This window comes from Eumetopias jubatus, unplaced genomic scaffold (genome assembly GCF_037043125.1).
Source record: "Eumetopias jubatus isolate StellerSeaLion01/CBP00866 unplaced genomic scaffold, mEumJub1_p1.0 scaffold_10, whole genome shotgun sequence".
In the NCBI taxonomy this organism is placed as follows: domain Eukaryota; kingdom Metazoa; phylum Chordata; class Mammalia; order Carnivora; family Otariidae; genus Eumetopias; species Eumetopias jubatus.
Window position 1 is genome coordinate 91668654 of NW_028274816.1, and position 27402 is coordinate 91696055.

Sequence of the window (27402 nt, forward strand, 5' to 3'; positions counted from 1 at the left end):
ACAGACCCAATCCCTTCTTCCTTACGAACTATCGTTTAGGGAATTGGAGGCTTTGGCACATCGGTCTTTATATTTATCTCCAGCAGTGACTCATTTGATTCCAGTGATTGAGTCCCAAAAGCCAACCAGCTCCAGGAGCGGATGGCCCATCCAAAGATCACTATCTGACTAGTGAGACCAATTTAGCCACTTTATGGTGGAAGTTGTGAATTGCTCAGAAGTTTTCTAAAGCACACAATGTCACTGGCTTGACTTTCCTGGCTGCCAAATTAGAGGAGCCAAGAGCGATGGCATGTTCTCGATAAACAGTTCTGCAGCTGTTGAAAAGGTCAAGTGGTTTAGCAAGTTCTTGTCTAAGAACAGCTCTTTGCCTCCCAGTCCATGGGGTCACTCCAGATCAGGGGAAAGCTGATTGCACTTAACTGCGCTGACCATTCTTAGGCAAGTAGCATTAAGTTCTGAGTCTGCCTCTTGTCCTTCCTTACGGGACAGAGAACCACCCCTTGCCAAGGAAGGTTCTGGCAGTGCAAGGAAACCCAAGGTGAAGTGCCTTGCGGCCCAGATAATATGAGGAAGTCACCAAATTTGGAAACAGTGGAAGCACTAGATCATACTCCCAGCTTTACAGTCACTACCTCCCGAGCTCCTTCACTTCGAAGCCTACACCATGCTCTGCATCCCTAAAGCATTCTCCCCGTTGGAATCTATAAAATGCTTTATAGATGGAAGGTGTTCAAGCCTAAGGTTCATTTTTTGCCTTCATGCGACTACTTTTCATTAATCCTGCAGTGAAAAGAAAAAGGAAACTGTGCTGAACCAAACATCAGAATACCTATATACTTAATAAATCGGAACACATAGAGTCCTCCACCCAATACAGAGTTTCTACTTTATAAATCTGATTATCACTTCCAGAGGCATCTTTTGTCTGTAACATGGAGTCAATGTTGAGAGAATTATATTTGAGGTCTGACCGTTGAAACTCCAAAATTGGGTGAGATGGACAGACGTCCACTTCTCCAACTATCATGTGAACGTGAGTTGCCTGGGGGTAGTGTTGCACGCCAGGCTCTTCTCTGCATTGCTAGCTGGCTCCTGGGTGGTGGTGCAGATGCTACAGCATTGAAGAGCAAGAACACAGAAGGCAAATTCCAGGGTATGCAGAGCTTCACAAAACCAGTAGAGCTATATCAAACCTGAAAAGGGGTTTTCAAGAGCTAATGCCCACTGAGTGATTGATGCTGACTTTTGCTGGCAGAGTTATAGGTCTAGCTTCGCTAAGACTTACGTGGTCATAAATGGTTAGAATGCCCACTGAACAAATTGAAAATTCTGCTCTTTTCTAGTATGGTCATTGAATAATCATTATAGCAAGACAGCAAGAAATGAAAAGAGAAAGCAATCTTTTTGCTTTTTACAGGCAGATTCCATTTCCCTGTTCCTACGCTCTGTACTTTTCTTCCAAGTGCTTCTTCCTGATATTTTTTTTCCTCTGTGGATATTCCTGAAAGACATCCCTTATGCTCCAACTTACTCAAGAATTATACCTTTGGGATCATCAGGGCACCATTGCGCAGGCAGGTCCCCGCACTGAAAATTCCTAATTTGGGTCTATTGCCAGGGAAGTCTGATCTCTTAGTTTTCAGCTGGAGCTGGAGAAGAGTGAGCACCACAGTAACAAAAGGAGAGAACCATGTTGAGACAAGTAAGTGAAACCATTGCTGATATTCAGCTCTGGGGAAAATGGTTGAGGTCCTTCAGCTCTTCAAAACTTCCCCCGAGATAATCAGACTCATGCATAAAGATGTAGGAATAAGGGTATTTATCAAAGGAATCAAAAAGGAATAATCAAAATTTCCACCAATGGGAAAGCAGTTAAATATATACATGTATTTATTGGAATATTAGACAGCCATCAAACATGGGGATGCCATCTGCATTCATCAACATGATAAGATACCCAGGGTATGATTTAGAAATCAAGGCAGGTAACAATAGCATAATCCCATTAATGTTTTATACCTCTGTGAGTGTATGTGAAAGTATAGAACAACATACTTTCAAGAACATATGAACAATTAACTTGGAATTGTGGATTGTGTTTATTTTCCTGCCTGTATTCTCTAAGTTTTCTCATAATGCATTATTTTTTGCAATAAAAAACAAAGCTATTTCCATTTGAGGAGAAAACAGCTACTCAGCAAGTATTTATGAGCCCTGATGTCTGGGGTGCTAGAGAGTACTAAAAGTTCTGTATGTCATCAAATGCCAATGATGCGTTCTCTCTGTGTTACTCTCATTCCAACTATGGCTTTGGACTTTCAGGCAGAGATGGCTACTTCATCCTCTACAGGATAACATCATTTTGACCAAAGCGCTTGCCTTGACAAAGCTGAGGATAATAAATGAATGGAAATTAATTCCATCATTAACTTTAGTACCTTTCTTCTACTGCCTCTGGACCACCAATTTAGGAAAGAAGGAATAAGATCCATTTTTAAGGTTCACAAGTATTTACTAACTGTATCGGACTGACCAAGCCTGTAGCTAGTCTTCGAACATGCCCACACCATGAAACACAGTCCCAGTGTTCGGCTTGGGGCTTTTGGATGACTAATTCGGGGGAAATCCAACTACGCTGGAAAGATTCCAAGTACTCTGAGATGCCAGGCTCTGAAGAGCCCGTGGTAGACACACAGAGCCTGCCTGAAGGAGAGATGCCTCATCAGTCCCTGACCCAGCCCAGTCCAGCCACCCCAGCCCGGGCACCAGACAGGTGGCATGAGGACATTCCCAGTAGCTCTTCCTCCAGCTACCTGACTACAAATGCATGAAAGATGACAAGCCAGAAGCACCCAGCTGAGCCCAGCCAACCCACAGGACTGGGAGAAATAGTATTAAAGCCATTGTCTAAAGCTACTAAGCGTTGGGGTTTGCTATGTCACCATAGATAACCAAATCACCAAGGAACAACCACGAGAAGCTTTTGTTATTAACCCGATCGCCTTCTCCATGTTCCACTTTAATTTGGTTCCCTACAAAATGTTGAGTAAACAGGGACTCATTTTGATGGGGGCAAATTAGTGTCAGTCAACATGAGAAGTGTGCAAAAGAAGGCATTATACCCATCCAAAGGAGAACACTTTAAGATCTGATATTTTAAAAGTTGGAAAATCAGGAATACTTATGGAGAACTATGTAAAACGCTTTCATAGATGATGCCTGAGAATACTATGTTTGTTTATGCCTTCCCCCTGCACATACCCACACCCCTTATAGGAACTTAAAATTCCCAGCGCCAGGGAAGGTCTATCACTTAGGGAAGATGAAGGATTACAGCAATTTTAAGACAGTGCATGGGCAGCACTTCAAAATCAGTATAACAGAGTCCATTGGCATTGGGAAGTGACTTGAACAACATATGCAGAAGTAGGGTGAGCCCTCCACTTTCGATTCTAACCCCAGAAATGATGTCCATCCAAGGTGAAACACTAGGGGGACTCCAAAAGGAGTCTGCTCCTGACTCAGCAACATCAACCTGGTTAAGCAATAAGCAAGACCGAGGGGAATGTGCACCTCTGGGTATAACTGATGATGCACTCAAACTGGTAACATTAAGGCCTAGCCAATCTCTAAACTGGAGTAAGGCAGATACAAGTCAAATAGTTCTAGGCACTCAGTTGATAGGAGAAATCAAAGAACTCTACAGACCCAACCATATATACTTGAAATAACATTTCCTTTCCCAGAACGTCTGTGTCACAGCACTGCCTGATGACGTAAGGCAAATTTCCTACTATTACGTATATTACATAGAAGACCAGGAAAAATTCAAATGACTAGTTGGCCTAAAAGTTCAGTGTCAGGAACCCATGAAAGCCAAAATATCTGGGTCTTAATCTTTTCATTTAAGCCATCTGGGCCCAGCCTCCCCACAAACCATCCGATTTTAATAATGTGATATTGGCCTTCACGTCTAACCTAGGAATATGGACTACCCGAAGATTGAGTCTGAATGAGCTGAAGATGAAATGAGTCTGAAGATGAACTGAGCTTCTAAGGAGTCTTCGAGACTACAGCACTGTTGTTCTGTTACGCTTTGTTCCATTCTATTTGGGACGTGGGGTAGCAGAAATAGGAAAGCAAAAAGAGGGTAAATGCTTCAAGCCAAGCTTTTACCTGCAGAGCTTCTATACCTCAAAGCAGCATCCCTGGAACAAAGAATTCCCACGAACAACTCAATTAATATACAGACTCGCTGCACTTTTTTAAATGTCTTTTATTGGTTGTACATTTTCTTGTGAGAACAACACACCATTTCTTTCAAGGACACCTTGCTCCTGAATACGGTACGTTATTTGGCCTAGCTATGAAAGTCATAGCAAGCACTTTGACAGAAAGAGGTGGATGGGTGTCTTTTGCCATTATTCCTGTCTTCTCTATCTTCAAATTGTTGTTTGAGTCAGTTCATAGATTGACACAACATTGAACACAACACACACAGTGTGAAGTTTTGCATACACACGCACAAACATCCGGAGACTGTTACAGTGTCTGCGCTTGCTCCTTCCTCCTCAGCAGCAGTATGAAACTGAAGAATATCCTGAGATAGGAAATCAAAGTATAAGCTCCTCATCAACAGAGGAGTCCCAGTTTGACTGAATGTCCCAATTTCATTATCCTTTTGAGGTCACCATACGAACCATGTAACAACCACTTAGTTTAACATCTCAGCCATTTCCTTGGTCAAAAACACAGAATCAATACTATTTTGTATCACATCAGAACTTTACTCTTCCTCTACTGTGCTCTTAGATCAGAAAAGAGAAGGGAAATTATAATGTTATGCTTTTTACAAGATACTGTGATTGGAAATTTCACCACAGAATGACCTATGAAAGGCAAAATTATCCCCCACCTTTGGCAATTATTAGAATTCCTCGTTCACTGACTGAGAAGAAGCCAGTCATCCAGGCTGTTAAGTATGCCCCACCAATGGTATGTGCATGAAACGATGAATTTCCCAAGAATAAGGACCTAGGACAGGTGGCTTCTCCACATGTTAAAAACAAACATGGCATTTTTAAAGCCACATTATCCCTCAGTTCAGTATATTTCTGCTAATTCTGTCAAAAGTTAACCTACATCAACACCAATGCTTTCATCTACCCCAAGTCCTGTGCATTGGCTATTTCCTTGGTTTCAGGATTTTGAGATAACATCACCATTTACGATAAGCAGTAGTTCAAAAGAAAACAACAACACCAACAATGCACACAACCTAGATAACAGGAAAACTATGCTAAAATAAAAATGCATGGTGGTCACCAAAGACAACAAAAGGCATGCTTCCCCACAAAACAGGTATTTTTTAAATACAATCCTAGAGCTTGACAGAAGTTATCAATTGATATTCATAATTTCCCTTTCCTGGACAATGGTGAGAAATGCTCTTGCCTGAAGAGAGCAGCCCCACACATTTCCTTATAGGGAAACAGAATGAAGTACATGCTCCCTGACTCTTTTCGCTCTGCAGCTCACAAGCAAAAAGTTCCCAGGGCCAAAGCCTCAATGTCACATTCACCTCACAGGCATGGAAACATTCCACCCACATCCTTCACAGGCCTTTATGAACTTCTAATGAATTCCATACTGGGCAGTTCAGTCTGCCTCATTCATAAAGAGAAGATAGTGCCATCCATGAAGAAGAGATGATTTCCACCAGGCAAAGCCAGGAGCACATAATACATAGCAGGAAAGATGGGGGAGTCAGTTAATGAGGGAATCCACAAAATGGTAGTCATTCTGCTATTTCACACTTCCCAGAGACACAGTGCTGGAGATGGGTTTCGAAGGATAGGGGTGCACAACCTCTCAAATCTCCTTTCATAATATTTCAGGTATTAGGAAGAGATTGCAGGGCCTCCTAACTAACATATGGAATTACTTCTTTCTTAGCATCAAGGGATTATAAAGACCAGGCGTGTGTCCACTTGCCCTACAGCTGTCTTCACAATAAACATGGCTTACCAACAAATGCGGGGTGCAACACAGGAGAACAATCATATATACAAATAGAAAAGGTCTATCATAAAATTCACACAATGTAAGGGGGGGACGCATGTATGTTTTTTTTCCTTATAAGACCAGATTAATAACTGGAAGCAGCATTTTTCCGAGACGAAACTAAAGCACAAAGGAATCTGGGGCAATCCACCTATTTTACTAAAATTCTTGTAAAGTTCAATTCTGCACAGAAGTTACAACCAGCATCCTATCAGGATTTTCACAAAATATATAGAAAAATGTTTCTGTCTTTAAATAAAGAATCTGAACTACATCCCTAACACCTTTCTCAGCTTTAAATGACCTAAAGTGATGATTCTGTGCAGTAAGAAATATGTTCCAATCATGGAAGGTACTTACATAAAGAAGACATTTTTCCTTTAAAAATACCTGTTATTTTACAAAAACATCATTTTGGTTCCTATAGAAAATCACTCAGAAAATAAATTTGAGACTATAGGACAAACTAAACACAGGGGTATGATGACAGAGAAATTGTCTGAATTTTCTTAACTGAACCTCCTCAGGTGGCTTTTTACAGAGAGATTGGCCAAGAACTCCACAAATTGTTGCCAAATGTAACTTTCTGACACATGCAGAGGTCTAAAATGGCTGCCGGAAAACCCTGGCTGTTAAATTTGGTTGAGCAGCTAATGTGTCACTATCAGAATCCACCACAGACCATGTGCGCGTAGAAGACACCTGACAGGTTTCAACCAATGCCGAAGCGTCCCCTTGTGTTCAGTTCGCGACAGGTAAACCACCAGTTTTCAGCTTCTAAAGGCTGTACCAGTTTCCCATTACTGTTCACCTGTGAACCCCAGCGAGGGTAACCGTTAGCTTGACTCTCTCACAGGACCCTTTTCTGTGCCCAAATTGTACTTTTTCCTACAAGTCAATGAACAAAATGGCAATTCCCGCCCCTGCAAATGTAGAAATTTCAATATTCCACGGCCCATCGAGAACCCAGGCTCGCCCCTCCTTGCCACTGAGATCAGGTTATTTGCAACCACTTTAGAAAAAATAAGCAATTCAAGACTCTCTATGCCTGGCCATCACATATTGATTGTTTTGCATTTTCTTTCAAAAGATTCATGCTTAAAAATTTAAATAAATGGCCCTCTCTTTTGGCCCTTCAGCCTCCAAGCCCTGTTAGCATCCTGAATGTAGCAGAAGCCAGGGCAGACATTGTTGGCTAGAAAATTTCCCAGATTCTTTGGCGGGTCCTCAAGTAATCATTTCAACCAAAGTTCCCAAGCCTTTAATAGCTTTAGAGACTTTCCAGTTAAGGGGAACAATAATGGTAGCCAAATACTCTGATTGGAGGTTGATGGGGTTTTCAGATGGGCATCACACTCTTCATCCCTCATCAAAATGGTCTTCCCTTCACGACAAGAGACCCCCAGGGGTACCACGGAACATAGTCTATAAACCACTTCGGTGCCCTCTCTCCCCAAGTACCGAACACACACTAGGTCAGACAATTTGAGATCAGAAGAAAATAAAACCACTTTTTCCACACGATTCACTGCTTCTGAAAATGCAAACTAGCTTTGAGTGCTATGTTTTAAGATTTATCAATTCTCCTCTCCTGATGAAGACCTGTAGTGTTTTTCTCAGAACATCCACAGTCCTCTACCTTCTGGAGAAAGTATGCACATCAGATAAGCTTTGGTGTTCACCCTTCTGTCCACGTCAGCCACCAGAACTAGAGATTAAGGGGCTTGGTTTTGTGTTCCTATTTCTTTACCCAGAGGGTAGCTGATCAATGGGTTGTTTACTCTCAAAATGCTGTAAGGCCGCTAATCATTTATCTTTTTTTCTGGGTGTCACCAGTTTAAACTGGTGACTCTGTAGAATCAATAATACTAGGGAAAAAAGAAAATTTTCTGAGATCCAAATCAGTGCCACTCTCTAAATTTCTTTAGAGTTCAGTATTTTTAAGAAAAAAAAAATTAACATTTAGCTTTTTGATAGGTCTTTCCAGAGGAGATCACATCCATAGTGATACTGAAAATAAGTTAAGGGATACACCTGTCTGCCAGCTTCTTCTATCATGGGGACCCTGGTTAAGCATTGCTCCTTGTGCATATCTTTTCTCCCAGGCCCCAAACCTAATTTCACATCACTGTTCAGCTTAAAGTCCAGAGTCTACAGACAATCACCTGAAGCAGGGGCCTGACTTGCTTTGTTGACATACCTTGCGGACTCCAAGACAAACGAATGTTCGTAATGACCAAATGATGCTAACTGCTCATTTCTGGCCACAATTACTTCAGAGGAAGATACCCAATCTAGCAGTCCTTCTGTACAGCCCAGATGGAAGTTTTATTATAAGGTCTTACAATCTGAATGAAGGTTTTGCTAAAAGTTCTCTTAGCTATCCCTTACATTTTCAAGACTTGCAAACAATGGAATCCATACTGTCAAACCAAGGCAAAAGTGCCGATTCTTAGTTGGATCTCTTCCTTTCCACAGAAGCGTTCAGTCAGCCCGGCTCACGTGGGCCTGGTGCAGGACTAACAAGCAAATGCAATCGAGGGAACCAGGAAAGACCGGGTGGCTTGGTCAAAGCCACAAACTCTGGGGGCTAGTTAGGAAGTTCTGCTTCCTACATTAAGATGCAAGTGCATGCCTAAACATTCCCGTGCGTTCCCTGAAATCCGTCTCCAAGTAAGAAAAGCATTAGCCTCATTCCTCGAAAGAGACCCCGAATCCCAGAAATGCAGAAGTGGACCCGGGGGAAAACCTGCATGTATCCCGACAAAGAGCCCACAGAGAAATCTTTCCATACTGACACCTCCAAGACAGAAACACAATGCAAATCTCCCCAGACCTCACTGCAAACTCCCGAGGATGAAGGGCTCAGTGTCGTAGTTACTTCAAATAACAATATGAATGATGTCAAGATCCTGACAGTCCCTGGGAACTAGGTTGGATATTTTTTAATTCTATTAACACATGTTTGTGTGAGAGGGGATATTTTTTTCTTTAAAAAAAAAAATCTCTACCACAAAGTCCTTGACCTTGCTTTGTGTTTCTATTTAGGGCCCAGTCCCCTTCACCTCAGATAGGAAAGAGGCTTTTAGAGAAATTTTGCTTGAGAAAGGAGTTTGGGTCAGAAGCCCAAAAGATAAACCCTGACGTTAAGTGTTGATTCCAAATGAGTCCATTAGAAAACCCACAGTGGTAGAATTATATTTGCATAGCTTTCAACAGTGACTCTCTAAACATCAGCAAAAGGACTCATCTTCTTTGCAGATACCAGGAACGGGTGGTGAGTGATGTGCTTGGTGGAAAGGTGCTTTCCCCAGAAGGATAATGTCATTTTTGAAGGCTCTAGAATTCAGGTTTTGTTTCCCTAGGCGAAGAGAAGACATTCTTTCAGGTAAATTGCCAGATCGAATACTTAATACTCAGGCAGTTCCGAGTGTCTTTCTAAGTATAATTTATGTTTGCCTGATGATGCAGCAGGAAGAAAACTTGTTTCTGAATAATAAAGAGATGACAGCCTCAAGTCAGATGTGTTGGGCTGTTTTGAGAGAAGAAAGGGGAACTGGGCAGCCTAAGTGGCAGACAGGTCTTTGTATAGGGTTCCTTTGGCAAAGAGGGGACAAGTGCTGATAGAAGGTGAAGCAAATTATAGCTGTTCTGGTCCCAAAGGGAAGGCAAAGCTTACACTAGAGACGAGGCGGCCCAGAAACTCAACCAGGGCTGGCAACCCAAGATCATCACATCAGAAAGGAGGCATTTTGCATCGGCCCCGTAGGATAGAAATTTAGTGACTAATAGGACAGTGCTCAAGGGGTGGGCCTAAGTCTCCTGTCACAGTGAAAGCCGGAGCTCTGAGTCTGCTTTCGAGCAAGTATTTCGACCCCAAACTTTGTCTGCCTTACTGTCTTCAAAGGTGGCCCAAGAGCTCAGGTGGATGAATTGGAAGATTTTAAGAATTCTATCTGCCTTCTACTTCTGAGGGAGCTAAGACCTCCCAAATTCTCACATCCTAATGCAGTTCAGAGAAAAGGAAAACCAAATGATTAGGGTCTGGGTTCATGATTCTCCCTGCATGGGCATCACACCACAGAGAGAAATGAAATGCAAAGCTCAGAGACACCAAGAAGATCATTGCCGTCTAAGAGAAGCCTGCCTTTTATTTCCAAGTTGAAGTAAGTTATGTGGGCTATTGTATAGAAATGGAAAAAGTAGGTACTCGATCTTATCGGAGGAAAACTGTCCCATTGGCTTCCAGGGCAAGGAATACTTACCTGAGAAAATGAAGAGGCCACTTCCATATGACTGAACCATCTCCCCTCTTCCCGAATTCATTTCCTATGTCCATCTTCCTAATCTGCCTCAATAGCAGCTGAGCTTAATACTCACTAAATGGAAAAACTCTATACACAGAGTTCATCAGTTAGAGTTTTATATTTTGACGGTCTAGGACAGGTGCTGGAAAACCACAGCCTGTGGGCCAAATCCAGCCCATTGCCCAATTTCGTAAATCAAGCCTCACTGGGACACAGACCATGCTCGTTAATTTATGTACTGCTTACGGATGCTCCACGTTCGGCAACAGCAGACCCGAGTTGTGGTAACAGACTGATGGGACACAAAGCCAAAGATACTTACTATCTGGCCCATTACAGAAAAAGCTTGCCAGGCTTGGTCTAGAATGTCACAGTCCACATTCTACAGAGCAGAGATTATTGATCCTATGGGGTCTATAAACTGGACTCCATTCCCCTTCCCTCAACAAAAAATGTTTGCAAAACTATGTGTTCCGTGTACCATGTGCATTTTCCTAGGGAAAAGGTCCTAGCTTTCAACAGATTCCTAAAGAAATCCAGAGTACCCCAATTAAAGCCAAAGAAAACCAAAGAGTATCTTTAGCTGCCAGCATATTTAACCGTGCTAACACACACACACACACACACACACACACCCCTAGACAAGAGGAACACAGACCTTCTCCAATAAAATATCTTTTTTTTTTCCTATTCTAACAGGGTTTGTTTGGTAGTTTCTTCGCCCTAGATTTTACTCTGGCAATTTTGCATCTGAATACGTAAATTTTCAGGGGTCCAAAAATCTGCACCTTCTACTTGCTAATTCAATAAAAACGGAAGATTGCTTTAAGCCAGAAAATTAGACAAAATCCCCAGCACAATAGAGGTTTAATTCATTTTACTCGATCTGACCACCAACTCCAGTGAATTCTATGAATATATGAATCTTCCCTTCAAGGTCGGAGGCAGTCACATGGCCAAAAAAGCATTGGGGTGGAAAGTCAGGGACTAAGCATGTACTTCATATTCAAGGCTGAAGATAAAGCGTTTCATTAGACAACTTTGGAAGAAACAGAGTAGTTTCTCTCAGCAGAGCTGATGAAGGCTGTTGGCCAACAGAGGCATTTTTAGTGTTAAAAACTATGAAAACATTAGCTCCTCTCCGTCTCCTTTGTCATCACTTTCCAAAGACACTAAATCAAGTGCTCTTAGAGAAACCAGGAACCCCTTTAGTCTCAGCGCTGGCTTCCTCGAATGCTGAGGCTAATGAGTATCTCATGTCCCCAACTAGGACATCTGACATGGCAGAAGTGATCAACGCAAAGGAAGGTGGGACCACCATGAAAAAGCTAACCAACCAGAGGCGAGCAAAAACAATAATAACCATGATATACAACGAGCGAAGTTAAGATAGAGGATCAAGTAACCTGCATGTACGTACAGGAGACTTCCAACTTCCAACTTCCAACAACTTAAATATGGTTTGTGCATCTCCATTTTTATTTTAAAATTAGTTTAGAACTTATAACAGTTCTCAAAAAAAAAAAAAACCCACATTCTAGAATTTAGACTCATAAGACTATCAAGTCATTCTACTTTAGCACAGAAGACATCTAATCACCATGGAGCACATCATTTCTACGGGGAAAATGTATCCCAAGTTTCAAATCAGCATTCCGGGAACATGCCATCTCTGGGAAACTGTAGGTCAATTCTCTCTTTCAAAGGTACTAGACCAGTGTCCTCAACCATGTTGTGCATCAGAATCACAAACGGCGTGTGAGAAAGGCCAATTCTCAGGCCCCACCCTGGACCTTGGCATTGGAAGTGTTCACCAGCTCCCAGTGATTCCAGTGTGCATGAGACTGAGAACCACTGACAAACTCCTCCTCTACCTCCGTATGATTGTTTTGCAAGCTGAGGCCCTGGGCCCCACACACTGGAGAGGCATACACAGGCGAACGAACACACCCGGTTAAGACTATTTCTAAGCAGAAACCACACTGAACAGCAGGTAAGAGTCTCTGACTCCGAGCAAAAAGATGTTTTCCTTTATGTATTTCACCAAAAACTGTCATGGAATGACCTCTAATTCTTTTCTACTACTTGCTTTTTTTCATAAGATGGATGAAGGAAGGAAGGAATACAATTGTGTGTGTGTGTGTGTGTGTGTGTTTTCTTTCTCTTGATCTCAAAGAGAGAAACTGCCAGATTTAGAAAGGTGGGTGGGAAAGTGAATGGCCATGATTAGTAGGATAACACACCTTTTCTGGCTGGAAAAACATGAGGACAGAGGTAGCTTTCAAGACGACGAAACTATGTTTGATCAGACAGATATGTCTTGGAACTGGATACAAAGAAGTGAATGGAAGTACCACACTCACTCGGAGCAACGGCTATGAGTAAAACAGAGGTCAAGTACAAGGGGAAAACACGGACACAGAAAAATAAGAAACAGCACTTCAAAACCTAAAAGGGGAAGAAGGGAGGATTTTAGGGAGCAATAAGTCCCATATCTGTGAACTTGAGGCAAAGAAAGAAACAGTGAGCTCTCTTCTTTGTTTTTAATGTGAATTCTCCATCCTTGTCCTCCAAGAATAGGCTTATATCAACCCAATGTCCAAAAGCAATGTTTCCTTGTTATTATCAGTCTACAATTTCCCTGTATCACTTCACTCCTTTTTCCTCAAGGAATCTAGAGAACGCAGCGGCATATTTAGCCCTGAGAAAGGGCTTTCATTGCATTGTCCACCTGCCAGGGACCTACAAGGGCACCTGCCTCCTCCAGCCGGAAGAGCTACTGTGTGCTGCTGGAGAAAAATGTGGCCTCACCTCAACCTGTGGAAATCTGGCAATCTATTCCAAGGAACGAATTCAACCCTCCCCATTAACTCCTCACCAATGAAAGAACTTTCACTGTCTTCTATTGCAGCCCTCCCATTAATAGTAAGGCTTCTTTATTGAACAAGAAATAAAAAAGAAGAAGAAAGCAAAAGGGTATGTGAAGTATTGCCACAAAGGCAATCCTTGCGGCTTATACATCGTAAGGAGGGGCAGAAGCAAAAGAAGGCACCGATTCTCTATGTGGTTCAACATGATATCTCCTCTCAGAATTGACACATGTCCTCTTTACTAGATAAAGATGTTCACAGAAGCCACTTGGCAGAGCTTGTGACTTATCAAATACACACACACACACACACACACACACACACACACACACACACACAGAAGGAGAGCTAGGTGATATAAAATCGCATCATGAATCACCTTCCATTAATACCACAAATGCCAAGAGAACCAAATTCGTGACTCTGAGATCAAAGTGATTTTATGTTTTCCAAAGTTAGGAAAAGGGTATGACCGGGATGGCTCGCCACTTCCCCTGAAATATTGTGGTTATGCCCCAGGAGTTGAGCAGAAATCCAAGGACGTGGCAAGTAGCCACCACAGCTGGAACAGGGAGGTTACAAGAGGGGTTCCTTGTTGATACTGTACAATACTCTTAAAGATGCATATTAAATAATTTCTTCTGGACCACAGACACGATTGAACTGAAAAAATAAAAGCCCTATAAATATTGCCAACCCAACCTTGTCTTTTGTATCTCCCTCCTTGCATAAAATAGCATCTTTGCAAAGAAGCGCTGAAACATAAATATTAAAATAATAAGTGGGACAAACTACAGATCTACTTACAATTTCATCACTACGGTAGCACCTTGTGACCAGGGCCAATGCATTCATTTTGTAAAGAACAAGAGAAGTCTGAGAAGCTTAAGGACTCATATGACACCTCATTAAATATTTAATCACCTTTTTAAGTCCTAAGCCTTTGTCATATTTCATCCATCTAGACAGTTCATTCTATACTAGAGATTCCAAGGCCCCCTTTGGAGGGGGAAAAAAAAAAGAAAGAAAATGGGGAGAGGGAAAAAAAAAACCTTCTGAGAGGCAGGATTAAATTATCTCAAAGATGAGTTTCTATTGGCGCTTTAGTGAACCTCTTCACCCTGTAAACCCACCAATCCACAGGAGGGCCAACCGACTGAGTCCATGGTACTTAGTCTCCAAGAATCAGTTTTACAAAAGATGCCACGTCTGTTGCTTTGGATTCGTGTAGGGTGAAAAATGGATGTTGCTGGGAAAGAAAAGAAAAACACATGGTATTAATATTTGCCACTGACAATACAGGAGATTAGCAACTTCATAGATGTATTTGGTCAACAGGTTCAAATAACCCCTATCGGGGTTAAGCTGGACTCTTCCTACCTCTTCCCAAATCAAGCACACATCTAGTGATGTGGACCTTCTAAAGATACCTTTTATCTTGTATTGTTCCCCTCCCAGGTTGATATCTGTTTCCATGACAGAGTATCTACTGCTTTGTGAAATAAATCTGTAATCAGGATACCTAAATCCCACCTGTGGTGAAATACAAGGATTTGGGCAAAGATGGCCCAAACTCTGATTTACCCATAACCCTGTCCCCTACAAAGTAATTTTAGACTGATACAGGAAGATAATGAGAAATTTCATAGATTTGTGCACATCGATTTCTCAGGAAATGGATGGTAGAATGAGAATCCAATCGGGTAGCACAGCAAATGAGCAAGGTAGTGTTTCGCCGGACGTTGGAGAGCTAGTTTGGACTGATACAGTTGACAAAGCCACTCTCTAAGCCACATTGACAGCCACGAGTTACACTTATGTCTCTCTTGATGAAGAGTTGATCCATCTGGAAAATAATGTTGACTGCCAAACTCTAGGTATGTGCAGGGAAACTCAACTTGGAGATTAAAGATTGAAAAGGAAAAAAAACGAAAAAGAAAAGGAAAGAAATGGTCTCTATTCACACAGCTTTCAGATTAAGCAAACTTTACAAAAACGCCAGGGCTAGCAATTTGCTGGGGAAATAGGCATAGTGGGTCCAAGAAGCCACACGTTCCAAAAAACAGTTCTGAAGAGAATGAAACATTTTTCTCTGCACCAGTACAACCCTCCCGAAAGGCTCAATTTTGTTACGGTAAGTTCCCGGCTGTCACCCTGGAACCTCACACCTCTAATTAAAAGGATACATCAGCTGATGAACCACAGTGCTCACAGTGGAAACAGAATCAAACCAACAAACCAAAAAGGACGATTCCTTCTGATACAACCCAGTGCCATGTACCGCCCCCCCCCCCCACCAGTCACGGCCACCTCCCTGATTGTCTGGTGGTATTATTTTCAGGGACTAGGTTGAACAGCTAAATAGGAACGTTTTTGCATGCAGACATGTAGATGAGTCACTCCGTTTCCCCCTGCCGTTGGGGATGTTAGTTTATAACCTTCTTGTTGCCTAGCTGTAGGTTTTCTAATTATATTTGTTTTAAACCTGACAGCACAGGGCTACATGAGTCAGCTCTGTGGGGAACTGAATGCCCACCCGTAGAAGTTTTAGGAAACAATGCAAATGGGAAAGGAACAAAGAAATAAAACCCAAAATGAAGGTAGGTGGTCACTGGTAAGTATCGTGATTCAAGAAAATGATAAAGACGCTTTCTGCTCTGGCCCATCTGGAAGATACAGGTTGGGTGTTGGCTCACAGCCTCATGCCCACCGAATTCACTGAAGATGCCGGGTCCTTCACCCTGAGCTCCTTGTACAAATAAACAGCAGCGTTACTTCTGATTACTAACCTCTTACACAGCACACTTACCAAGTGCTTTACCATCATGCTCATTAGCTTTCCCACATCCTCTTGACATTTGGTGATCTTTTAGTGTACTTAAAAGTTTTTACTATCAAAACAGGACATGTCAAACCTCAGAGTGTCTCAATGACTTCTTTCGATGCCTGCCAGCCCCATCTTGCCTCTGGTTCTGCTCTGGCTGCTAGCTCAGTGAATGTAGCCTTAGTCTGTGAATGAATCAAATAACCTGACCTAAAGTTTTTACAGAAAAAATCCGCAGGCATCTTTCAGTTTATTCTCTGGGTAAATGCTGTGAGAGGCAGAAGGCAGGGGGCGGGGGAGAGAGCAGGCAGGCATGTCAAAATGGAAAGTGTGACTCGCCTTCTTGTGTGGGTTTTGAGGCTGTGAAAGGTTGGGAGGGAACCCAGTCCCCTCTATAAGCAATGGACTAAGAATAGCAAGGCCAGCAACTGGGAGGTGAGCAAAGAGGCACCATGGATTCATCCCCAGGCTGGGTTTCTCAAAAAAGGAGCCAGGTACAGGAAAGGAGGACATTACCAACAGTCGTGCCTCGAGAAAACATGGAGATCCAAGAACACACACTACCAGGAACATCTGGGCAAGCCGCAAGTACCAATGGTCGCCATATCTTCTACACAACACGTCACCCCTTAAGACTATGATTTTCTAGGGGTTCAGTCATCCTTGCTTAACACTATGATTTGATCTAGAACTTCCCGGATATTTGAAGAACATAATCACCTCACTGGGCAATCACTTGCATCAGCTGATTATCATTTCTGGTGGTTATCATCTGGGACAGGGGTCAACAATCAATGGTCCAGGGGCCAAGTCTATCCCACTGCCTATGTGTGAAATAAAGGTTTTTGGAACACAGCCGCACCATCCGTTTACGTACTGAATATGGCTGCTCTCTCACAGCAAAACAAGAGAGTTGAATAGCCACCCACAAAGCCTAAAATATTTACTATCTAACCCTTTACAGAAAAAGTTGGCTGGTCCCCACTCTAGAGGAACACATCCTACTGAGTCATGTCCCCCAGTGGGAGTTTGAGAGAACAAGCACATGAGATGATGTGAAAGCATGTATACCCCTCAATCCAAGTTGGGGGGTGGGGGGAGCAGTTGAGATTTCTATAAAGAGGTACCCGTCTGTGTTGGGGCCTTAATTATACCACCCTTCACCTGGAAAAAAGGATTTTTTTTTCCCCCTTTCTTCACCAACTCCTACAATTTAAACAATAGTCTCTCAGCTTGAGTTTTCCCAATGCTAAAGTCAAAGAGTTTGGACTCAGATTTTCCACTTAAAAACCTCAATTCCACAGGAAAGCAGAGAGCAGTTATAGCCTTAGAAGGCAAGTCCATTTCCAGTACCACACAGACTAGTGTCCTAAAAAGAAGTGGGGGGAAGGGGGTGCACATGACTTTGTAACATTAATATGTAGACCATAAAAGACCACAGCATTAGAACATACTGGAAAGTGGAATGCAACATCAGTATAGTATACACCCGAGTATACTAAGCTAGAACTCAGCAATTTTTTTCTCAAGTATGTTCCTCTGAAACCTCTGATTAGAGGTCACTTGGAGGAAATAAAAATGTTCTGCATTTTAAATAGCCAGAAATATATAGAAAATGCTCTTTTATCTGAAAATAGGGACAAATAAGGCAAGTTTACAGTAGGAGTACAGGCTTCCTAAGACACCCCAGAAATCACTCCATGTCCATTGCACTTGATGTGAAATCAATTTTAAAATGCTCTGCGGGTTGCATAAGCATACCCAAAAAGGAGGGTAGCCGAGACTAAAAAGTTCCCTGACTGGCTATTAAAAATATAATCAGGGAGATAAAAAAAAAAAAAAATACACACACACACACACACACACACACACACACACACACACATACATTCAGGAGGAAATGTACAACCCAAACATGTGGTATGCTGAGATTTTTCTCAAGCATTATGCCTTTTCTCCCTCAACTGTGGGTCTTGATCAAACACAGCCAACAGAATGCTGAGAACCCAGGGGATGCCTTTTCAAAGGGGACAATTGAGAGCCCAAGGAGACCACCTTGTCTATCCTAAAACTCTCCCCAGTGTTCCTTTACAGTCCCCCAATTGAAGAATGGTTCAGACTTGAAATCTCCAGGCTGCACTCTCTTTTCTTTTCTCCAGCTTTATTGAAATATACTTGACATATAACATTGTGTAAGTTTAGGTGTACACGACGATTTCATACACTTCTATATTATGAAATAATTACCACAATAAGGTTAGCTAACCTCACACACTTACCATTCTTCTTTTGTAATAAGAAGCTTTAAGATCTACTCTCCTAGCAACTTCCAAGTATGCAATACATTATTATTAACTATAGTACCATGCTATACACATTCTATCCATGGTGTCGCCAAAGGCAGGCTTTCTCTCTTTTTTACAGCTGAATAATATTCCATTGTAGGTGTATGTGTGTGTATCATATTTTCTTTACCCATTCATGCACTGATGGACACTTACATTGTTTCTATGTCTTTGCTATTATAAATAACACTGCCATGAACATGCCAATGTGGATACCCTCTGAAGATAGTGATTCCATCTCCTTCAGATATATACCCAGAAGTGGGATGGCTGGATCATATGGCATTTCTATTTTTAATTTTTTTGAGGAACCCACATGCTGTTTTCTATACTGTCTGTACCAATTTGCATTCCCAACAAGAGTGCACAAGGGTTCTTTTTTCTCTACATTCACACCAACACTTGTTATCTCTTGTCTTTTAATGATGGCCATTCTAACAGGTGTGAGGTGGTATCTCATTGTGGTTTTGATTTGCATTTCCCTGATGACTAGTGATGACGAGCACCTCTTCACATACTTGTTGCCAAAAATCAAGTGGGATTACATCAAACTAAAAAGCAGAAACTAAAGAGATGATCAACGAAATGAAATGTCAACCTACAAAATGGGAGAAAACATTTGCAAACCACATATCTGATAAGGGGTTAATATCCAAAATATATTTTTAAAAAACTCATACAACTCAAGAGAAAAAAAAAATCTCATTTTTTAAAATGGGGAAAGGACCTCAAAAGACGTTTTTCCAAAGAAGATATATAAATGGCCAATTATCTATTTGTAGATAGCACATGACACATACTTTTTCCATGTCAGAGCCACCTCACCACACCATTTGTTAAAAGATCTCAGAAACCTATACTTCTAGGACCTGCCCTGAGTGGGTCTTAAAGACTGAGCACTACTTATCTTGGGGTGGGACAGAAGCAAGCATTTAATGCCTGCTGAATACCTGTGCTCCAGGAATAAATGTCAATCTTTGCTCTTATCTCTCCTGAACAAAACTCTTCCTTCCCCTGCTAAAATTAAAAACTTGATAACTGAAACAAATCTAAGGAATGGTTAATGCAAATTAGTAAGTAGTTACAATTTTATCATATTTCCCCCAATATGTGTTTCAACATATACTTCGATAAAAGTTTCCAAGTTTTGCCCCTGCCATCTACACTGAAGAATCATTTGTAATTAGCTTAAAATTATAGTTACAACAATTTAAGAGAAACTATTTTAAAACAACTCTTCTGAGGTCTTATTTTCACTCTTTTTTTTCATAGATAGTACAAATGGTAAGCTGTGAATGCAGAGGTAATATAATTCAAACTAATAAGGCTTGGTCTAACTTTTTTCCACTAACATGAAAACCAAAAGGAGAAAACAGTCTTTCCTCCCTAAACACCCATCAGAAAGCAGCCTGTTCAAAGAATCCTAAATATTTTATCAAAAATATCTGTGTTTTATAGCCAAACTGTGGAAAGAGCCAAGATGTCCATCAACAGAGGAATGGATAAAGAAGATGTGGTATATATACACAATGGAATATTATGCAGCCATCAAAAGGAATGAGCTCTCTGTGTCAAATAAATAAAATAAAATCTTAAAAAAAAAAGAAAATGTAAATTTTATTGGCATCATTTAGTCCATATGATGACAAGATTACCAAAATGGAAAAAGTTGCTAAGAAAGGTGACCTGCCCCAGTCATACTAAAGAAGGACTTAGGATACGTGAAGGATTTAGAACACACTCTTTTTTGCTTGAATTCACTTCCGGTCACCAACGTCTCAATGAACCAGCTCTCCTGATACAGTTGTTGGATTATAATTTAGGTCTTAGTCACTTTACCTTTTTACTAGCTGTTGGTTTGGACAGGTTTACACCACTAACAATACGTACCATAAGCTCTGGATATGTTGGCCGTTCTTTGGAATTCTTCTTCAAGCTTAAAGAAAAAAAATTAATCACATTAAAATCTGAGATTTCAATCTGTATTTTCACCAGACTAGGGTTTCAGAATCTGCAGAAGACTAAACATAACCAGCTTTAAAAGGTACTGAATACATGAATCTCCTATCCTGACTCTTCTCTTCTGTTACACATAAAATTATGTTTTAAATCCCTCTAGGTATATCTTCATAGGAAGCACAGGGGTGTGTGTGTGTGTGTGTGTGTGTGCGTGTGTGTGTTTACTTTCTTTCTGATACTTTGCCAATGACATACAAACTAGCTTTTCTGATCTACAGCCATCACATTCCAAAACACATATCTACTTTCCTTCAAAACAATTTTTCAGGGCGCCTGGGTGGCTCAGTCGTTAAGCATCTGCCTTCAGCTCAGGTCATGATCCCAGGGTCCTGGGATCGAGCCCCACGTCTGGCTCCCTGCTTGGCGGGAAGTCTGCTTCTCCCTCTCCCACTCCCCCTGCTTGTGTTCCCTCTTCCCTCTCTCACTGTCTCTGTCAAATAAATAAAATCTTTAAAAAAAAAACAAAACAATTTTTCTTCCACCCCCACTGGCAAAGAAATTGGCAGGTGTTTCTTACATTACATGTTATCTTTTCGCTATCTTTGATGCATGGTTCTCCTTGCTTCCGATTCCCTTGAATGTATGATCTGCTTTTATAGACTCCTAACCAAACCCACCTGAGACAGAAGCAACACCCCCGTAAAATGTCTAAAGTAATGCTACTTGTTTACAACCTCCTGGCTAATGAAAAAGAATGTACACTCAGCCAGTGACTTTGCAATGATTCTTCTTAGAAATTCTTTGTGGTCACGCGCTACTGTCGCGTGGCTCCCATTCTGCATACCCAACTATCTGTATACACAAATGTTTTAATGGCATTTGATACCAGAGGCAACAGTAACAAAACAGCATTAAGAAGAGACCAGCCCCTCACCTCTATCCTCAGCCCACCCCTGTATCCACCCGTGGCCTTAAAATGGAAAAAAAGAAAATAAGTGGTTTATTAGGAGTTGGAACCCCAGGTTACAGAATGAAGAGAAGGATGGTTCTGAAAACTGTGGTTTGCAAGGCAACCTAGACACCCCTCTGCCCACCGGGCCACCGAATCCCACATGATGGAAAGGAACGCAGCCTGGCATTGAAGAAACCAAAATGTGACTGATCATTAGGGTTGCTGGGATTTGTGCCAATGGGTCCTTTTGAGCAGATGAGACCTAGTATGTGTGACATGAGCTCGGCTCCACCCCCATGGTGTAATAATAATGAGGAGAGGGGTCAAGGTATGGAGCCATAAGAGAGTGAAGTAGTTGAGACGCTTTGAGAAAGTGTGGTATAAAACAAAACGAAATGAAAAAAAAAAAAAAGAGAGAGAGAGAGAAAGCTTTTGAACCAAAACAACTTAAAGCAGCCTACCAGTTTATTCCAGGCAATGCTGTGGGTAGAAGCCAGGGAACCTGAGACAGGGTACAGTAGATGTGAGGAGAGAAGTTTTCAACCTGGAACTGAGGGCAGATCTAGGACCTAGTGACCTCAGTGACCAGACAACCTATGAGAGAAAGTTTCGTCTCAACTGAGGATAAAAATAAGAGTGAATTAGAAAGAGGAATTATCAACTGTCAAAGTCAGATTGATAATGGGAATGTGTGCTTGGGTGAAATGAATGAGATCTTGGAAATCCCACTTAGGACTCTGCACGGATCTATGGCCTGACATTCTATAAGGCTTTTTTGATGGTTCTCAACTGCAGGTGATTTTGCCCTCCGGGGGATATCTGGCAATGTCTGGAGGTATCTCTGGTTGTTGATACACCTGGGGGCGCCTAGCGGCATCTCCTAGGAGGAGGCTCGGGATATTGCTAAACATCCTATAACACACAGCACAGTTGCCCACAACAAAGAATGATCCAGTCCCAAAAGTCATGAGTGGAGAGGTTGCAAACCCCTTGGGCCACGTGGACGAGGGCATTCCTCCTCATTGCTGCCTTCTATGCCCTGCTCAGAAATGAAATTCACTTAGAAGCCCCTCCCACTGATTCGTCTGTCATTTGCACACATTCTCAACACTACCAGCTCTCTCTCCCTGAACCCTGGGAAGCAGAAGTTTTCTTTCTAAGTTCAAGAGCTAGTTCACCTAGAAGGAAACAGAGAAGAAGAAATGTGATCCCAGGAGTAATGCTGACTCACGCACAAACCGTGGTGAAGAAAACAGGCTAATGTACAAAAGCCCTGAGTTTTCAGCTACTGTTCAAAGCCAGTCAAAAACCAGAAAGTCTTCTCCATAATCTGAACAATTTAACTTGCTAGAAGCAATCATGAAAAACATAGACGCCACCTTAAATCCACACTCAATAGTGACGCGCTTGATTTCAGGTGTCTCTACTTAGACGGGCGCCTTAGGAACTCCTTGGACCAGGGCTGAGCATCGACTCTGCTAACATCCATTCTCCTTGAGGACCATGACCCACCCTTCCATTACTAGCTTCCACTGGTTAGCGACCAAACCAAAGGGAAGACGGAAAAAGGGGCTTCTTCCTCAAACATCAGCACACTGGCCTCTTTTACCAACCAGAGATCTTTGTGATGTTTGCTGATTTTTGAACTTCCATTTACTTGATAATGAAAGAAGACTCTCTCGTCTCATCAGGTCGAGGAATGTAAGCACTTCCATTTTTTAAGGAGAGATCATTTTGAGTCGGGATAGCTTATCTTTTCACTTCTGGAACAGTTTAAGAAAATTTCTCTGGAGTTGTTGTTTTGTTTGTTTTTTGTTTGTTTGTTTTGTCTGTATAAAGAAAATGTGGGGAAAGTACCCCAAGTTAATGCATCAGAAAATGTTTCGAATTCCTGAAACCTCAGGGCTTGCCGGCCGATAGGCTTTCTTGACTTAACGGCCTCTGATTAGAAGGCTCAAAATTTACCACAAGCACTATTGCAAAGCATTCATGGAAAATACTTACACAGCAATCCAAGGCTGTTTATTGAATTAATATAACTGATAAAGCCCATTCTCTCCATCTTTTTAAATTGAGAACACTTCAAAACATTGGCTAAGAATAGCAAAATACTCAGGATAAGGTTGGGGGGGGGTGGAAAGCAAATTTTCCATGTTTGATAGGAAGTGCTTGAAATTCAGGATAAAATAACAACCGTGGAGTTCAAAGCTACACCAATTTCTTTTTGGACTGGAGTCAGACTTTTGAATTTTCAAGTGGCTTGTCATTTTCAAGCGTGCAATTAGCTAACTGCTCTAATTCCTCTTCCAAATGCCACAACACACGCTTCTGACCGTAGCTGACACTAAAATACAGCTTCATGCTGTCTTGAGAATTGCTAGCTTGAAGTTTGTGCTGACCAGAGGATTTCTGCCTATTTGAATTCCCCCTGATGGCTTCCAAGAAGGGCTATGTGGTGCATCCACAGAATAAAAACACGTTGCGCCTCTCAAGCCCATATATTTGTCATAAGCTAAATAAACATCCAGAGCCTCTGTTTACTCTTCTTCCTGAACAAGTCGAGAACTATATTTGATTGTCTCTGTATTATGTTTGTTCCTCTGAGTCAGTATCAACGTCTGAGGGGGCTCCAACACACTCACTCCAACATGCCATCAGGCTGGTCAGCTGGGCACTGAGCCTCCTCTCAAACAGGCCTGAAGGAAAAGCAAAAAAGAAGTCAGGCTGTTTGGGCACACGGTAGTTGGGTTTCCAGAGACTTCCTTCAGTCACCAAGCCTGTGAACCTATAGGAAGAGGTTCTAGAGAGAAGCGTAAGCCTGCCACAATCCCCTTTTTCCTTTTTAGATACTCCTTTGTTCATCCTCTATTGGACTGGAATGTAAGGCTTTTCTATGAGACCTCTCAATTATGAATCCCAAAACAAGGCCTTTATGGACAGCACCACCTACTCTAGGAACACTTCAAAACCCCTGTGATAAGAAAACGAAAAAAAGAGGAGGAAATCTCATTCCGTAGTCCTATTTCAAAATAAGTACAGAAGGGAAGGGTTGGTAGGATATCATTGGTATTTCCTTAAAGTCCGTAAGGCATAAATGTCTCAACTTACTTCCCTCTCCTACCCAACCCCCATCCTCCCACCCCACCCCGAGGATGCTGTCTCTCTGAAGCTACTACGAAAGAACACATCGCTGGGGCTCCGTGCTCTAGAGGTAACTTTGGGTATGAGAGTGATAGCCTGCTAGTGCTTTCTACTCCCCCCCCGCAGACCAGGATTACTGTCAACTCACAAACAGTGATCAGAGGAGACTGAAAGCCAAGCGGGCTCCCTGGATAAGGCTGTGCAGTGTGGAGCAGCACGGCGAGGGAGGCGGTCATCAAACGCTTACTTAGCATGCATCCCAGGAAAGGTCACAAATCCTCTGACAGATGACCAAGGCTGTGGATAACGCAACCTTTCTCTTTTAGTTCGACACTCCGCCCAAAGACAGAGGCAGGAGAGAAAACCACCGATGTATCTATCTCGAAATTCGAGATTCATCTTTCACTTTCCAAATCTGTATTCCCCTTTCCCCACTTAACCACAAAAATAGGGGCTTTCTGAGAAGTCTTGAAGGATCAGAACCTGACTATGTCATGAAAATTCAAAAAACACATGGAGGTCACTCCAAAAAGGGTCCTCTCATGAACGGGTATCTCAAATCCTGCTGCATACATGGGAAAATGGAGGAACAGAAGGGGGGTAAGTCGGAGGGGGAGACGAACCATGAGAGACGATGGACTCTGAAAAACAAACTGAGGGTTCTAGAGGGGAGGGGGGTGGGGGGATGGGTTAGCCTGGTGATGGGTATTAAAGAGGGCACGTTCTGCGTGGAGCACTGGGTGTTATGCACAAACAATGAATCATGGAGCACTACATCCAAAACTAACGATGTAATGTATGGTGATTAACATAACAATAAAGAAATTTAAAGAGGAAAAAAAAAAAGAGAGAGCCTTTTCTTCCTAAGGAAATAGAAGAGGGTGTTCTTAGGTAGTCAACTTTTGCACCCTTTCCATCCACTCAGCTCCAGATCAAACTTAAAACCATCAGTAATAAAACAAGCGAAATAACTACCTTACTCCTGGAAGCAGGTGTGTACCTGTAAGCTATACACAGGAAAAATGAAATCGCTTCCATTAAGATCTAAGCCATTCCTAGAGTCCTTTTAAAAAAAAATCAGCACTGTGTTTTTGAAGCATTAGACAACTTTTCCAACTCAGTGGACTTTAAAACACAGTTCATACTAAGGGGGTATCAAAAAATATATATATTGGTAATTTATGGGAGGCAAAAAGCTATTATTGATCTGCCATCTGAAATAGGAGAGCCTGTACTCTTAAAAAAAAAAAAATCCAAGACAGGATCATTAAGAATGCTGATAAATTCAGAATTAATGCTCCTCTTCTTCTCTCCAGTTCTCCTACCAAAAAAAACGACTCACTATTTTACACAGTGGATACTCTTAAATGTCAGATTCTACAGGAACTACAACACGGAAAGTTTGAATAATTATTCTTGGAAAACTTCAAAGTTTAGATGATTTGAGTTTTGTTTCTATTGTTATATATATAATATATATAATATATAAATACAAATATATATATATATATATATATATATATAAAATATATATTTTGGCAAACCCCATAAGCAAGCCAGACTGGCTGGCATGATTATGAGTAAAAGGACACAGGTTTAATAGCAATTAACAGAATTAGTGGTTTCAGGAAAGCTAGAAAATATCTATGGCTCAAAGTTTTTAAATTAATGAACCTTGGTAGCTGGGACAAAAATTGACAGAAAACAAGAGGGGAACAGAGAGGCCTCTGAGGTCTCTGAAGATGTTGGCAGTGTTCTAGGGGGCGGAGCGTAGGCACAGGGTGGTCGCCATACAAAGAGCAATAATAAAGTATCCGGATTGTCCACATACGTGTGCATACGTTAAAATTAGAAAGCACTATTTCTCAAGGTTTTTATTTTTTAAATATCCCTAAAAAACTTTACTGCTCTGAATCTTTAGGGGAAATTCTAAGTAAGAGGAAAAAATACACTGGGGAGAGAAAAAGTAATTGCATGATTTTTAAAAAATAAGTTACAGAAGAAAAACAGGTTTTGAAAAGGAAGCAGTTGATATCAGGTCCACAGACCATTGGGCAAAATTAGGGGTTCTCGCCCCAGCTGTAGAGTAGCATGATTTGAGAACATTTGAAAAAAACTGATATTCAGGACCCTTCCCAGATCCATTAAGTCAGAATGTCTGAGGGTGTGGCCCAAGCGACAGTACATTTGAAAGTTCTCCGGAGGTTTACAAACAGCCAGAGTTGACAACTATTGGAGTAAACTGGCGATTCTCAATAGGGCAGCTCTGCTCTCTCAAGCTTTTCAGCCTTGTTCTTACCAAGTTTTCCAAAGTACCCAGCCAGAATCCTGGGGAAAGGGGAACAGGCAGGGGAAAGGTTACAGGGAGGAGAGTTTGACAAGACTTCCCTAGATAAGATCCTTCCCCTTTACCACTCCTCTTGAGAACTACTGGTCTGAACTATCCAAGATGACTCACCCCTTTTCCTATGTGACCTTTAAACATTTGAGGATAAGGAAGAAGAAAAAAAAAAAAAAAAAACCAACAAATACACAATAAAAACAAGTTCTTGAATCCAGAAGGCAAATCCCAACCTGGCCGGTGTGCTACCCCATCCAGCACATTCGCTCAAGGAGAGCAGAGGGGAGGACACACCTCAATAGCCCCGAAGAAGTGTTCCGTCAGAGGTGCGCAACAACACACTGTACTCCAGCCCACGGCCCCAGCCCCTCTCTAGCCATTTGGCCAAAACTAAAACAAAAACAAGCCACAGTAGGCCAGCCTCATACATCATCAGGGCAAAATACCAGGGGTGACATGGGGGCCAGCGCTAACAAAAAGTCCAAGAGGCCTTAGTTTCACAAACAACAGACCGTTGCTTTGTCTCGTCATGCTTCCCAATAAAAGCTGCATTCAGAACACTTCTTCGAACGAGCACAGAGGCCAAGGAATGATAAC

At 41.8% G+C, this 27402-nt stretch overlaps 1 protein-coding gene across 2 annotated transcripts in view; it reads right to left on the reverse strand.

Annotated features, from left to right (window-relative positions):
* Window positions 1-4262: 4262 nt before the first annotated feature.
* Window positions 4263-27402, reverse strand: part of MAP2K6 (mitogen-activated protein kinase kinase 6) — a 123570-nt gene continuing 100430 nt past the window's right edge. The window contains exons 11-13 of one of the 2 annotated variants that reach the window (XM_028112641.2): window positions 20303-20348; window positions 14377-14492; window positions 4263-4603 (exon numbers count right to left, since the gene is read on the reverse strand). In XM_028112641.2, the coding sequence (XP_027968442.1) occupies window positions 14415-14492; window positions 20303-20348 (124 nt within the window). In that variant the 3' untranslated portion in view covers window positions 4263-4603; window positions 14377-14414. Of the gene's footprint in view, window positions 4604-14311; window positions 14493-20302; window positions 20349-27402 lie in introns of those variants that run through there. The other variant, XM_028112639.2, reaches the window with a different exon arrangement.